This window comes from Rhinolophus ferrumequinum, chromosome 19 (assembly GCF_004115265.2).
Source record: "Rhinolophus ferrumequinum isolate MPI-CBG mRhiFer1 chromosome 19, mRhiFer1_v1.p, whole genome shotgun sequence".
Classification (NCBI taxonomy): Eukaryota; Metazoa; Chordata; class Mammalia; order Chiroptera; family Rhinolophidae; genus Rhinolophus; species Rhinolophus ferrumequinum.
The window spans coordinates 38,430,239-38,446,139 of record NC_046302.1 but is presented as its reverse complement, the minus strand read 5'-3'; the positions used below and the strand labels follow the sequence as shown (position 1 = coordinate 38,446,139).

The following is a 15,901-nucleotide window of genomic DNA, read 5'->3' as shown; positions in this document are numbered from 1 at the left end:
TTCTCCTCTCCAGTTCTGCCCTGTTGGGCATGAGGTCGAACCTCTCAAGTCCTCAGTCTCCACATTTGCAGAATGGGAGCCAATGGCACAACAGATGTGAAAACACAGAGATCTCCCAGGGGCCAAGCAGATTGGTGGGTGAGGCTGTCTGAGCGGCCACCTTCCTGGTTGGGTTCTACTCTTCCACAAGCACCGTTTGGAACCAGGGTAGCCTTGTGGCTGACACCAGTATGAACTTCACCCTTGCTTTCCCTACGCTAGAGACTGGACCCTGTGTTTCTTCTTTCTTATGTAGAGCCCCCTCTTATTTCTTTGGGTATCCTTATTTATGTCTTCAGGTTGGGTAAAGAAGATAGGTTGAAAATAAAAGCTTAAAGTAGAGAGGCTTAGGTCGAAGCTGCCTGGGTCATAGATTCACAATTGTTGCGGTTGGTGGGGCAAGGGGTCAAACTGTCCCCTTCATGCCCAGGCCACACAGATTGCACCCAGCTGGCTGCCTCTGCATCCCTCTAACTCGTGTGACCATCATCCCGTCCTTCCCCTCACCCTCGCCCGACCTCCATCTGGAATGACTGACCACATGCTCTGGGCTGTCTCATCTCTTCTGCAGGTGCAATCTACCCCCCATCTCAGAGAAATACACCACAGATGTTGGGGTGAAGACAGATGTGGTCACCGTGAATCCCAGCATCATCACAGAGAGGTCAGTGGCCCTCTTTCTAGACCTGTGCTGTCCAACATGGTACCCAGTAGTCACATGGGGCTACTGGGCACTGAAACATGGCTAGCGTAGATTGAGATGTACTGTAAGTGTAAAATACACACCCGATTTCAAAGACTTAATATGAACAAGAGGATGGACCATATCTCATTAAATTTTTATATTGATTGCATGTTGAAATGATAGCATTTTGGGTATATTGAGTTAAATAAAATATAAAAATTAATTGCACCCATTTTTTTCTGCTTATTTAAATGTGCTTACTAGAACATTTAAAATGACATATCTGGCCTGCATTGTATTTCTTCTGGACAGCACTGGGCTAGACTGTCTTCACCTAGGCATGGGTCACAGAGCTTTCAGTGTGTGACAGGGAGTGGGCAGCTCCCTGTCCAGTGTGTCCAGGTGACACTGGGGAGAAGCCTCATGCAAAGACCTCAACCCCCAACCTGGCTCCCTCTTGGGGTCTGTCCATCTGGGAGGCCTCAGGGGAGAGGGTTAATGTGTTAAAACTCCAACCTGGGCATAGTCACACCATCCAGGTCAGATGAAAGGTAAGAGGAGGGGGAACTGTTAAATTGCGTCAGAGTCCCAGGAGCACCGACAGAGCCAGCAGAGTGAAGGAGCATTAGACAGGTGTAAGAGGAGGCAAACTTGAGAGCCATTTAATGTAAAGGACAGGTGAGTGAGGGGGGGCAGGCGTATGGCTGAGAGGACAGGCAGCTGGTTTGGCGTCCTGCATTAGGATCTTGGGGAAGACCCTACAGGTAAATGCCCCCAGGGCTCTGCACACCCTCACCACCTCCCCACTGAACCCACCGGGGCCAGCCTCCTCAGTTTGGGTTAAGCCTTGCCCTCGCCTTGAAGCCACACACTATATATTGGTCACTTTGGGTTCAGAATGTCCTCTCCTGCCTCACTTACAAAAATATAACTGTCCCCAAGGAAGGCTGGACATTCACCTGTTGAGGTGACTGAGATGAAAGGACGCAGGGAGGGCCTTGTGAGGCCCATCGGTCCTTTCAAAGGATCCCAGGGTGCAGGGGTGGGGGAAGCAAGGGCCCTGGACCTCGCCGGGAGTGGGCAGCCGACCCTGTCCCTCTGCACCCACCCGCCCGCCCAGGTTCCACAAGCTGGAGAAGTGGCGGCGGCCCTTCTACCGCGTGCTGCAGGTGTATGAGAATGCCTCCGTCCTGCTGCCCGCCTTCTACAACACACGCAACACCGATGTGTCCATCCGCGTCAAGTACGTGCTGGACGACTTCCAGTCGCCACAGGCCGTCTACTACTTCCACCCGCAGTACCTGGTCAACGTGTCGCGCTACTGGCTCAGCCTGGGGGTGCGAGCCAAGCGCATCAGCACCGGCCTAATCCTGGTCACCGCGGCACTGGAGCTCTGTGAGGAGGTGCACCTGTTCGGCTTCTGGGCCTTCCCCATGAACCCCTCAGGGCTCTACATCACCCATCACTACTATGACAACGTCAAGCCCCGCCCGGGCTTTCACGCCATGCCTTCTGAGATCTTCAACTTCCTGCACCTGCACAGCCGCGGCATCCTGCGCGTGCACACGGGCACCTGCAGCTGCTGCTGAGGGCAAGAAGGCTGCCCGGCCCCACCCGGCACCCAGCACCTCACCCGTCCTCTCCCCCCTGCGCCGGGCAGGGCAGTGCGAGGGCCTGGATGAAACGCCGCCACTCCCTCGGTAGTTCAGCTTCGTACTTGGGTCCTGTGGGCCCAGAGACAGGGGTGGGGGCTGCGGCAGTCAGCTCTGTGCCAGGCATCCTGGACCTTAGCCTGGGCCCTGTGTCTTGGCCCTGAGCACAATGAGAGATCTGGGCCCTGGGGACTGCAAGTGAATAAAGCACATTTCCACTCAATTTTAGCATCCAAAAGGAGCACAAACTGTAGCGGCCTTGTCACCTACAGGAAGGAAGGCCCACAGAGAATGGAAAAGGGGGAGACAGGACCTGTGAGCATGTGTGAGGTTTAATTCAGACTTTTGGGTTCCTGAGTTTTATACCTAGGCCTCAGCCCTGATTTGCTCTCTAGAATCTCAGAGCTTAGAGGGCAACCCAGCCACCAGACCTTCCTGTGAAGACAGAGTGGCTCAGAGAGGTCCAGAGGCTTATCAACCAAGGTCACACCAACTGACTGAGTCCATTAAAGTGACATCACGAGATGGAATGCAAGGCCTGTGTGTTAGGAACTTCACCAAGATACCCTCAGCTGAGGAGAGCCACAACTTTCAAATACACACACACACACACACACACACACACACACACACACAGTCTTGGTGCCTCCAAATCCAATCCTGCATTTGATCTTTTGATGAGAAGGAAATAAACCAGACCAGCCCTTGCACTAAGGTTTTCAAGCCAATGTTATCGACTTAATAAGTGCTGAGCGATTTGCTTCCTCTTCTGTCTCCTTATTTTCGGCTGTTTTAACCAGGAGTGATTTATAAGATCCATTCCTCTTTCTGTTCCTGAATCCTGCAGAATCCTGCTATATCGCATTCCTGAACAGGAATCGTAAGGCTCTGGCTGGCTGGTGCTGACATGTAACTGGAGAGCTCAGTGCTTAGTGGACGGAAGCACATCATGGCCTCTGATACCGGCGTCACTGAAGGGTCTGCTGTAAAGATGGGACTTCCCCCATGGCACAGCCTGGTGGCCTGCAGGCATATGGACCCACAGGGCCTGCACTTTGGGAAGTCAGCTGTGCCTAGGCTGAAAGGGCTTTAACCTGCCATGTTGCATCTGAAATCCATTCCCTTTGCTTCCCGCTGGCGTCTCCATCATTAACGCAGCTGTGCCTAGTTGACACCGGTGGTGAATTGCCTTAGAATTCAGCTTTGTGTACTCAGCGCTTGGGGGACGTCAGCCCCTTCCCTCCTTCTATCCCCCCCCTTCCCTCCTGTCCCCTTTCCCTTCTTCTTCCTTTTCTTCCCTCCCTCCTGTAAACAGGCCTATTCCACAAGCCTGTTCTGCTTTGCTCTGGGGGTGGGCTTGGGAAGACATGATGACAACTCCGGGCGTACCTCGTTTTGTTGCCCTTCACTTTATTGAGCTCTTCACAGATGTTGTGTGTTTTTTACCAATTGAAGGCAAGACCCTCCACCAGCAAAAAGGTTACAATTCACTGTACGGCGGTGGTCTGGACCCGACCTCGCAGTGTCTCTGGGGTCTGCCTGTCTAGGCGGTATTTCTGTCTAATAGGGATAGCGGGCAGATCATTAACAAAATCCAGCCCCGAATGCTGGGTGCTCTGAGGAGGGGGAGGAAGAGCCAGGAGAACACAGCCGGGAGCGTGCTTTTATCTGATCACCTTAGTTTACAGGCAGAGCAACAGGCCCAGCCAATAGGAGACAGCGGAGAGCGCAGGTGCCATCCTGCGCCTCCAGGCTTACGACCCAGGCTCTTTCTTGGCGAAACCACTTCACTTTGGCTTGTGTTTCATGTTGGTGGGTCATTATAGACCATGTGCTCCTTGCACAGTGCTGTTCTACATGCTGACCTTCCACCTTTCTTCTGAGCTCCAGTCCCAACTTGGAAACCATCTGGTTGCTCGGAGCCTCAGTCTGCTTGTCTGCACAGCAGGGAAGTAGCCAGGTGACAAGGTTGGCCCAAGTCCTTGGTAAAACGGGAAAAACTGCTCAAGGACAGTTATGGATGGTTATGCTTTCTTGGCTTCTGCCTGTTTCTCCCAAGGAAGGAGCTTCTGGGAAAGATTCTGGTAAACTGACGTTTTCAGTCACTCGTCTGTAGTTAATTGAGCCCAGTTCTTGAGACCATGGAATGTCAGAACTAGAAGGCTCTTAAAGACCATTTTGTCCTACTTAAGGAAACAGGCACAGAATGAGGTGTCACCTTGGTCAGGTCATACCTGGGTCTCTACCGAGTGCCTGCTGTGGACAGACCCACTTCCGGAAGCCCTGGGCGTAATGTTTATGTTCCAGGTGGGGCAGTATTTGGGAGTTGAAGCCTCGGTGAGTCAGACATCAGGGTTCTCACAGCCGAGGGTGTTGTGGGCTGGTGTCTGCCTCAGCCAGGGCCGTTGTAAGAGCTGGGGATGGAGCAGGAGGAGTCACCCCACGTAGGAGCTGGGTCACATGACTCATGGTCCTATTTCTGCTCTAGTCTTAGGGCAAGTCTCTTCCTCTCCCTTAGGGTCTCAGTTTCCGCATCTCTACAACTAGAGGCTTCGGTCTCTAGGGTCTCTATAATCTCAAATTTCTTTTGAGGCATTCATGATTTTCGGAACGAAGCCATAAATGATATTTATGATCATCATAGCTAAGATTTACCGACTCATTCTGTGTCAGGCCCTAGACTGAGCACTTTCTGGGCACTATCTCCTGTAATCGTCACAGGACTTCCCTAGGTAAGAAGGCTCCCATTGGACAGATGGGGAGACTGAGGCTCAGAGTGATTCAGTGACTTGCCAATGGTCAGGCACCCAATGAGGAAGCTGCATCCATGTCGTAGAACCCCTAAGCCTGTGCTCCAAACCTCTGTCTTCGCCACTTCCCAACCAGTGTCGAACAAGATGGATCCTGACTGAGATTCCACTGCAGGGTGGTACTCAGCCCTCTCTAGGGACAATTGCTTTGGGAGGCTGAGTACAGGAGGCTGTCTTGGGTCCAAAACGCAGTCTTCGCTTATAGGCGCCCCACTCCCCCTAACCCTGCCCCTGGCAGTAGCACTAACCCACCCACAGTAGAATGGATGCCGTCCTGGCACTGGAGGGGAACTGAGGCCATATCCACATTTTGCAGGTGAGGAGAGGTGCCCACATTAAATGGCAGCATGTTGAGTGACTTGCTCAAGGTCCCATGGCCAGCTAGTACCTCAGCTGGGACTCGCCCGATCTCCTGATTTCTAGGCCATGCTCTTTTTCCTGCAGCCAGAGTTTGTAGAACAAACGTTTTTCAAAGGCTCAGAAAGACTTGGGCATTGACTCAGGAAGCCTCCGTCACGTTCCTCACTACCCCACCCTGTGTTGTAGACTACCAGTTAAATTCTTATTTAGGGGCAGTTGACGCGCCACAAACAAAAGTGCATCTTCCTTTGTGCTAAACCTACTGCTTCAGGGTTGAAAGGCAGCAAAAACAAGTAAATAAATGACTTGGTGCTTAGCCAAGCAAAAGGGAAGGTGACCCACGGTCAGGTGCAGCCTCTGAGACCATTTCAGCAGTGCTGTCACAGCAACTCTGCCCAGCTTATCACCTGGTGCCACAGAGAGCCCATCACCCTTGACTTTACTGAGCATGGGGAGGAGGCAGGGGCAGCACTTTCTGACAATCAAAGGACAGCACAGAGCTGGCGTCAGCCAGGGCTTCAACACATATTAACTGAGGGCTCACTTTGTGCCAGGCATTGGGCTGGGTGCTGGGGAACTCTCGTGGTGATGACCAAAACGTAGGCCCTGCCCTCTTGGAGCTCCCAGTCCAGTGGGTGTATCCAGATGCTGAACCAGGAGGCCCACAAGCACCCACGGGCTGTGCTGAGTGCTGGCAAGTCCTGGCTTGGGGATAGTTGTCAGGAGAGGAGGGCAAGCACATGGCAGAGTCCAGCCTGAATTCTGAAGGTGGGCGGGAGAAAGATGGTAATCGCCAAAGCAGTGGACACTTCTTAGGCCTCATCCTTGACATCCATGTGACATGTGACAGAGGTGGCCTCTGGTTTTTTTGAGTCTTCTTCTCCTTTGTTTCCTGACAAACCACTCTCCCCCAACTTTCCCCCTGTCTCTCTGAATGTTCCTGCTCTGGCCCCTTTATTGATTCATCTTCTGTGAAGTTACCTCAGGGTTCTCTTCTCTTTCTAGGAACATTCCTTCAGAAATCTTCTCTCTTCACAGCCTCAAGTCTCTCCTGTCCTTGCATCTTAAACCCCCTCCCTCCAGACCGGTTCTCCCTCAGAGCATCAGAAATGTGCTCACTGTGGCCTCCTACACACCTGTACCTACGCCCTCTCAAACCTCAATGTGTCCTCGACTGGGATCATTAAAAGGACAATCTGGACTCCGTGTCACCTCCTGCCACTTACTAGCTGGGTGACCTCCGGGGAGCTGTGAAGCCCCTAGAGGCTCAGTTTCATCATCTGAGAAACGAAGCCAGGATACCAGCCTCACCAGTTGTGACAAGGGTTACGTGGATTAGGGTTACACGATGCCCAGCACAGTAATCGGCACTAACTAGACACCCAGTGTTTGCAGGTTCCCTCTGCCTCCTCCCTTCCCCGGTCATCCCTTGGTGAATGGCTCTACCCCACCACTGGCCACTTAACCCCAAACCTGGGTCACCCGTGGTTCTTCCTGCTCCTTCACCCTCTAGGTTGTTTTGTTTTCCAAATCACGTCAATTCTAACTCTTAAATGTCCCTTGAATTCATTCCCTACCTGCATCTCTTCTGCCCTCAACTCAGGCCCTCTGACTGATCTTCTGCTTCTAGAGAATTACTTTCTGGAAACCCCTTTGGTGGAGTCCCTTGCCTGCCTGTACCATATAGTCCAGATTCCCTACTGAGTCAGGTAGGGCACGGCCCACGCTGGCTCACTCACTTCCTAGAGACCCTCCTGCCATCTTCCCACCCCATCCCCATACTCCGCCTGTGCCTGTGCCCAAGCTGTTGCAAATGCCGGGATTGGCCCCACATTTCTGCCTTCCTCTCTCCTCCCCGTTACTCTGTCACTCTTGAAGATGATGTCAAGTCATGTCCTGTGTCCTCCCCTCTGTGAACCTGAGCTGGGCACCCTCTCCTCTGTTCTGCCCCAACCGTCGCTGACTTCTGTTAGGACATCCTCATGGCACATGGCGTGGGCATCCTGTGTCCTTGGCTGAGGGTTTGTCCTTTCGCTAAGGGAAGCCGCCACATCTGGCTCATCTTGGGCCCCCAGCACTGGCACATAGACACATGTTTACGTGGCAGTGGGGTCTCCGGTTACCTAGTGGGCTCCACGGGTCAGGAAACCCTGTTAATAACCTGAGTAACACCTGTGAAATTATCAGCTTAAGAGAGTCCTCTGTATTTTTTTTTTTTTTTTTTGCCTAGTACCTTTTCTGTGGAAAGCTTGAGCTACTCAGACTCCACCGCCTATCCTCGGGGAGCTTGGGGCCCAGGAGGCTGAACTGTCTGTGTTTTGGTGGCTTGCTGGCTCTCTCACCGTGTCTCTGTTACCCTCTTTGTTTCCCATTACAATCTTCTTGCTCATCCCTTTTGCCTGCTAACCAACCCTGTTTCTCTAGTTTAAACTAAAGAAGGGAAGGATGTTTTCTTTTTTCCCTTCCTTCCATTTATCTTCCCTCCTCAAAACCGTATAGAGTTATCAGGATCTTGTGTCACTGTGCTGAGGTGCAAGTTGGCATGAGGGATTTATCAATAGTGTCACAAAAAACAAGTGGAACGTGTTACTTATTGGCTGAGAAAGAGATGAGCTAAACTCTGCCAACCGTGTGCTCCAGAGGCCTGGTGGAAGGCCAAGACCGTGGGGCTCTTTTCTTGGGGCGGGGCAGAGGATGGTGCTGTCTGAGTTTAGCACACACCCTGGCCTCTCCCAGCCACCGAGGCACCCGTCCTCGAGGAGGCCGCTTGTGGCGCAGGGTCAGACAAGGCCAGCGTGCGCCTACTGGTGTTTGGAGGTCTGGTCAAAGCAGGGCAGTGTTGGAGGTCGCTCACATCCTACAAGGCATCGTGATACAGCAGTGTGTTCTTTAAAGGGGGGAGTGCACATCACCTGTATCGGAATCCCCTGGGTGCTTGTTAAAACCCCAGCTCTGAACTCGGGGCCTGTCGGGGGAGGGCAGTGATGCCAAGGCATCGGCTTGGCGCAGCGTCCCAGGTGACGTTGGCAGGCACAGCTGCTGGAGAACCACTCTGCACCGCTTGTGGTTCAGGGGCTGCCGCCAGGTGAGGGGACGACGTCCGGCTCACAATTCAGACTGGAGTCTTAAGTTAGAAAAGAGTGAAAACAAGAATCTGGCACACGACCCAACTTCTGTGTTTTCTATAAATATAAATGCACCACATCACCCGCTATTAAACTAGCATCACAAATTCACTGCTCAGGAATCTGTGACATTTACAGGACCTGTTTTGGCCTTGACATTATCAGAGATTTCTGGGTTTGTTTTTGTGTTTTGTTTTGTTTTCATTTTTAATTGTGGTAAAACGCACATAAATTTACCATCTTAACTATTTTTAAGTGTACAGTTTGGTAATGTTCAGTATATTCACACTGTCACGCAACCAATCTCCAGAGTGCATTTCACCTCCCCATGTCCCCCTCTCCCAGCCCCTGGCAACCACCCTTCTGCTTTCTGATTCTGTGGACCTGATGCCTCTACGTACTTCATATAAGTGGAATCGTACAGTGTCTGTATTTTGGGGACCGGCTTATTTTATATAGAATCGCTTAGGTACTAGCTGTTCTCCAATGACATAAACTGTTTTCAGTGTCCCTATAATAGAATTCTGATTTTTGTGTTTGTCTCGAGCAGTTGTCCTGGGTCAGTCCCTGGCTTCCGGCAGCCTTGGCGCCTTTGCCGAAGGTCAGAGCAGACCTGGTCTTGCTTGGACAGCTGGACTCCGTGTCCCAAGAGGCAAAAGCTTTGCACATGTTTTATGACACTTTGGATATTTCCACTGCATAGTCTCTTTTGTGAACCTTTTTCTCTTTAAAAAACAAAGAAAAGAAAGAGAAATACACACGACCATGACTTAGCTCTCGGCACCAAAGGCAGAAATCAGTGACTGTCTCTCTTTCCAGTTGGGGGATGGTTCCCTTGGCAACCAAGTAGCTCATTTTCTTCAACTAAAGAATTTGCTCAGCTTTGGGGTAAAAGTTTTATATCCTCTAGAATTGTGGGGGGAGTTCCTGGCCCACTAGGGGAGAAAGCTGGGCGCAGGGCTCTGGCTTCCTCCACCCCCCAAAAAACAAACAGAAGGAGGGTCCCACAGAAATGAACTGAGTGACCTGGAGCTGGATTCACACCCACTGGATCATGTTCTTCCCTCCTTACCCACTTTCCCTTCTGAAAGTTGAAACCAGCTAGTTTCCGTGTTTCCCCGAAAATAAGACCTAGCTGGAAATCATCTCTAATGCGTCTTTTGGAGCAAAAATTAATATAAGACCCGGACTTATTTTACTATAATATAGGACCGGGTCTTATATAAGACCCGGTCTTACATAACCCGGGTCTTATATTAATTTTTGCTCTAAAAGATGCATTAGAGCTAACGGTCCATCTAGGTCTTATTTTCGGGGAAACACGGTAGCACCTGGTCCCTGCCTAAATCTCTTCTTCCTCTAACTGGAGACAAGTCCCCTGCCCTTTCCTCGAAGATGCCCCCAGCTGTGTGGTCCCAGTGAGAAAAGTTTACAAAACCCCTGAACATCTTGACTTTGTTAAAGGAGGAAATGGTTGCTATTTTACTGAAACAAGGTCCAAGCACTCCTCACTTCCCAGGACAATATATCCAGTGAGTTCACTCAACCTCCAGGGAGCCAGGGACTCAGTGACGTAAAATTAATTTTCAGCACCTCAAATTGATGCTGTAAACTCCGTACCAAAGACCAAATGTTTTGCTAACAGCACGTCCCTCAGGGCGTCCCCTTTCATTTTAACTTCAATTCTAGTGCACTTGGTTCTGGCTTCTTATAATCAAGCAAACTAAGAATGACAAAAGGTGCTAGACATAGCAGAAGTGGCAGCTAATAGCTTAATAGTAATGGCATTAAAAAGACCAAAACTATGTGTCTCAGAAAACACCACATGATCATTTAGTGGAGGGGAAAATATGTCCTAATAACTGAAAGGGAAACGAAACATTTCAGATCAGTTCCCTCTGCGACATCCACACCAAGCTGAGGTATGAAAACCGTCCAACATTGTTCAGCACACTGTAAGAAGGCAGAGAAGCACCTTAGCCACTTTAGAATTACTTCCATCCCCGACCATCCCCAAACACAACGCGTTCATTGCAATCTTGGTGCTTAAAAGGTTCGCCCTCAGTTATCTTGAAGTTCCGGTAGGTGAAATCATTTATTATCCGATGATGCAGGGTAAATGCGATGGGGAAACTCACTCTTTGGGGGCTCACATTTCCCTCTCTTCCTCCTCTTCTCCCAAGAAAAAGGACAGGAGGAGCAGAAACATGTCTCTTTCACCTTCCTCCCTTCAGAGGAACTTGCAGTGTGGTCAGTGGCGGTCCCAGGGCAGCCTCTTTCTGCCCTTCTGCTGGGTGGCTGTGTCCTTATTGTGGGGGCGAGGTGGGGGTGGGAGGTGGTGATCAGGCCCTAAGCTGGGGCCGGGCTGGCTCTGCAGTGACTCAGGCCTGGATTTACTTGTGAATTGAGGAATACGACTTTCCCCTGCACGGTCAACACTTGTGCTTTATAAATTCCTTCACCATGCTTTTTTCTTACCTGGCCTCGCTGTATTCCTGTGAAGAGGGCGGGGCAGACAGGGGCATCCCTACTTAACTGAGGCCCAGAAACATGACAGTGTCATGCCCCAAGTCACACGGGATGGGAGGTGGTGCTCTGTTGTTGTGTGCCCAAGCTCCCCAGGGGCAGGGGAAGGTGACCATGTTTTGCTGTGTCTCCTAGGCCCTGTGCTTTTATCCCTCTGATGATCAGGTTGTTCAGCTGATCTGGGGTCTGGTCCAGGCCTGGGCATCACTCCTGGCCTCATGCCCTGCCCAGTATCTGTGTGGAGGGGCCTGTTTCATATTCATTTTTCTCTGGGCTCCAAGCCCTGAGCACCCAAGAGTTAATAGCACTGGGTGGCTGTCCCTGGTGGGGTGGGAGGGGAGGCAGAGTCACCCAAGGCCACAGCTCTGAGCAACATGAGAGTGTGGAGAGCATCAAGCTTGTGCTGCCAGCCCCCTGGTGCTGTGGCCATTTGGGAAGAGCCTGATGGGGTTCCAAGCGGCAGCTGTTGCCAGCCCACCCAGGAGCCAGCCCTCCAGCACCTTTCTCCAGCAGGACCCTTGGTTCCCACCGTGGCTGGCTTCTGAACAAGTTCCTGCATCCAAGGTCACTTTGGGGGGCCAGCTAGTCCTCTCTGGGGCTCCTCCCACACTCTGCACACACATTTTAGGGGTGTGGCCGGGTCGTGGTGGCTTACAAATTTTCTTTCTGGACCTGACGGACCTTCCTTCAGAAAGCTATAACTCTTCTTCAAAGCCGTATTGTTTGAACCGTGAAACATATGTATACATATATATTTTTTTAAACTAACACTAGCTCCATGAGCATACATTGGGTGGTTGCGTGGTACAGGTTGGAGTCAATGTCCTGCCACTCAGTCCCAGAATGAAGCCAACACAGCAATGGGGTCAGCAGAAGGACAGCGGAAACCTTTTGCCCTGCAGCATCTGGGCACGGCTTCAGCCAGGCTTGATGTCCATTTCCAGAAGGCCCTGCCTAGGGGCTCATGTGAAGGTAGCCCGTGGAGCTTGTCCCTGAACTGTTGGTGGCATCCACTCATCCCTGAGTGGCCTGTGGTGTGTGAAGACAAAGTGGCCACACAGCCATGACCTTCCCGTGCTCCTCAGCGCCGTCCCTGCCCTGCTTTCCTCTCCCAGACGCCGAATCACATGGCTTTGTGCTCCATGGAGCCTTTCTCATTGGAAAAGAAGAGGGAGACCACGACGTCCTTTGCTGGTATGTGGAGACACTCCATCTGTGCGTGGAGCTGGGGCATTGCTTAAAAAGTCTCTCTCTTGCTCTACTGATTTGCTCACCCTGGAGAGAAAAGCTCTCTGCCCTTCCAAGGAGCCCAGGGGTGGGGGGTAGGGAGTGGACCGGGGGATGGGGCTGCAGCCAGTTATCTTATTTTCTTACAAGTGTTGTTTTCAGAGCAGGGGTTCCTACAAGCTCCTGCAGCATAACCCCAGCTTGTATGTGGCTGACTTGAGTGATTCTGAAGGGATAACTGTGGCTTACGCCTCAGAACATAATCAGGGTACTTTGTATCTGTCACCGTGTTTGAAAAGCACTCAATTTCCACCCAATAAAACCAGTCAAACGGTTCATCTAGCAAAGACTCGGGCCATTGCTGTGTGTGTGTGTGTGTGTGTGTGTGTGTGTGTGTGTGTTTGGGGCCAGGGCTGGGCAGCCCCATGTGGGAGGCTGCCAGAACTTGCGAGGAAGGCACAGCCACCCATGGCACCTCTTTGGGTAGGGTTGGGGTTACGTAAGGATCAGGAGGCCTGTTTGTGGTCGGCATGGCAACCCAAGTGGGGATGCACGTGTGCTCACCGGAAGAGCTCAAAGACCAGGTCCGAACCACGAGGTGGGGAGCATTGACCTGACTACATAGGGAGCAGAAGAACATGGAAAGAGGACTGCAGGCTGCTATCAGAGAAGTGAGAGTTCCTGAGGGCTGGAGGGCTGCCAAGCAGGGGAAACTGAGATATGCTCCTTACCTGGAAGCCGACCCCAATATCTAGCTAGCTTCGCAGACATGCCTCTCTTTAAGCAAAGTAGCTCTGTCAAGGTCCAAAGTCACATCAAAGGCATCTGAGCACTAATTACCCTCCCCTCCCCTTTTTTAAAAAAAGTTCTTTTCATGCTCATCTCCTATTTAAAATAGGGTTATATTAAAAAGAAATTGTTTGTTAGTTCCTGTGCAAAGCACCCCTGACTGGAGCCTGCTGGTCTATGAGATGTAGAAAAGACGGCTTGGCTTCCTTACCTCCGCATCCTGTGGACGTTCAAAGCCTTCCCTGTGATCTCTGCAAATTCGCAGGGATGCTTTTGTGAGCCCTCTGCCTAAGATTCCTGCTTCTGAGCGTGTTTCTGTTGTATATCATTTAACCACCCGGAAATTTGTGCAGCCCTTTCTTAATTTGATGATCATAGAATGTGGACCAAAATGTGGTGGGAGGAGATGGGAAACAGATGGAAACCACTTCCAAACAGGCGACTTCCAATGGAATGTTAGGAGTCCCCGGCTCACGTGTCCTTGGACAGCCCATCGATGGGCCGACCTTCCAATGTGGACTGGCCACGTGGCGCCAGCCTCAGCCCGTCTCTCTGGCCCCTCTTCTTCCTCTCCGTTCTTTGCTTCCCAGTTCTCATCTCCCCAATTCTGTCTCAATGGAATACACATTCCTGCCATTTTCTCTCTGGGGCAGTTTCAGCATTTACTGTGCGGTTGGTCTCCTGCTGAGCCTGGATCTCAACTCCGCTTCCATCTTGGAGAAGTTCAGTGCCAGCTGCAAGACGTTTAAACATTTCCTTATGACAGTTGCATCTCATTGTACTTCATTAAGTTGTGTTTCATGCTTGCCAAACACTCAAGCAAGCAGTTGTGGAACCTCAGGACACTGTTCGGGGGCAGTCCTGACGCCTGGGTATTGTATTCGAGTCTATCATAGTATGAAAAAGAGCCGAAGGTCAGGGAAGTAGGACTTCAACACATATTTTTGAATCAATCAATCAATCAATCAATCAATGAGCTGGGGGACAGAAGTTGAATGTAGTCCATTTATTTATTTAATAAACACTTATCAGATACACACTACTTGTCACTTCATTCAACAAGTTTTTTTACATTTATTTTTTAAGTAGAGTTGGTATATACAATCTTACATTGGTTATATGAGTTTCCAGTGTACAATATAGTGATTTGACATTTTTATACATTACAGTGTGACCACCCCACTAATTCTAATAATCATCTGTCACTGTGTAAACTTATCACAATATTACTGACTGTATATCTCGTCCCCTTTTCACGCATCCCCCACACCCTCCCGTCTGGTAACCATCACTTTTGGTCTCTGTTTCTATAAGTCTGTTTTTATTTTGTTTTGTTTTTAGATTCCACATATAAGTGAAACCATATGGTATTTGTCTTTCTCAGTCTGACTTATTTTACTGAGCATAATACCCTCTAGATCCATTCATATTGTTGCAAATGGCAAGACTTCATTCTTTTTTATTACTGCGTCATATTCCATTGTGAGTGTGTATATACTCATATATATATGTCCTTTTCAACAAGTATTTCCTGAGCCTCTGCTTTGGGCTAGGCTACTTGAGGATTTGGAAATGCAAGGATGAGCAAGGCACATGCCATCTCTACATTCACGGGACAAAGAGTCTGGCCAGAGGAATAGAGATAATAAAAAAATGCACAGCTCAATGTTTAATTATAGCCCGTGCTACAAAGGAGCCTTCAAGTGTGGCCGGAAGCTCAGCAAGTCACCCTGACTTGAAATTGAGCATGAGAGCACTTCCCTGGAGAAGGAACGATGGAGATAGAGCTGAAAGGTGAGGAAGCATTGGGGTCAAATTGTGGGGGAATAAGTCCAGACAGAGGGTCCTATGTGGGGAGAGAGCTTGGAACCTTGAAGAAGAAACTATGGGAGATAAATTTGGAAGGCTGGATAGAGGCAAGACCCACGGGGAAGAGGTGTGCCATGTTAACAATTTTGATTTTTATTCTATCAGGTAGACATTGGAGGGATTTAAGGAAGAAAAGGACACGATCAGATTTACATTGAAAAAGCTCTCCCCTGCCTTGGATGTGGAGAGTGGAATCTCTGGGGACCACTTTGGAGGCTACTGATGGTGGCAGAATGGAGGTAGTGGGCGTGGTAGGGAAGGAGCAGAGGGGACAGAGTTGAGAGCTCCCAGGAGATTACCCGCCTAAGTGGTCAAAGGAGCAGATTCAGAGGTGTATTGGGTGGGGATGGGGGAGAGAAAGGGAGGTGGCCAGGATGGTACTTTCTCAGCAGAGGCACAAAGGCTGAGATATCAGCCCCACTCTGTGGATGGGATTGCTCTGTGGAGGAGAGAGATCAGAAAATATCAAACTGAGTGTTTCAACCAAGGCACCAAGCTGCAATGGAGGTGCTATATCACGTCAGACAAATTAGCTGAAAACCAGGTACACTGTTCTTGGTCCTTTCATGCAGATCAAAGGTTAGAAAAGAAGTGGCAGAGAACTGCTAGGGTAATCGACTTTTTGAAAAGACTTTCCAGTTTTGAGAACTTGGAAGCCCCACCAACAAGGTGAGTGCTGTCTCCTCATCCCAGACTCAGTGAGCTGGGCTTCCGTGGGACCACCCAGGGAGCGCACTGTGGTTCCCTGCAGCTGGAGCACAGAGCACTGGTGCCCCACTCTTGCCTGGAGAAGCTCAAGTGACCCAGGGCAACGGAGTC

At 50.5% G+C, this 15,901-nt stretch overlaps 1 protein-coding gene across 2 annotated transcripts in view; it reads left to right on the top strand.

Annotated features, from left to right (window-relative positions):
• ST8SIA5 (ST8 alpha-N-acetyl-neuraminide alpha-2,8-sialyltransferase 5) overlaps positions 1–9,817 on the top strand; it is a 55,161-nt gene extending 45,344 nt beyond the window's left edge. The window contains exons 7-8 of one of the 2 annotated variants that reach the window (XM_033087417.1): positions 611–703; positions 1,845–9,817. In XM_033087417.1, coding sequence (XP_032943308.1) covers positions 611–703; positions 1,845–2,313 — 562 coding nt within the window. In that variant the 3' untranslated portion in view covers positions 2,314–9,817. The remainder of the gene's footprint in view (positions 1–610; positions 704–1,844) is intronic. The other variant, XM_033087418.1, reaches the window with a different exon arrangement.
• Positions 9,818–15,901: the final 6,084 nt, after the last annotated feature.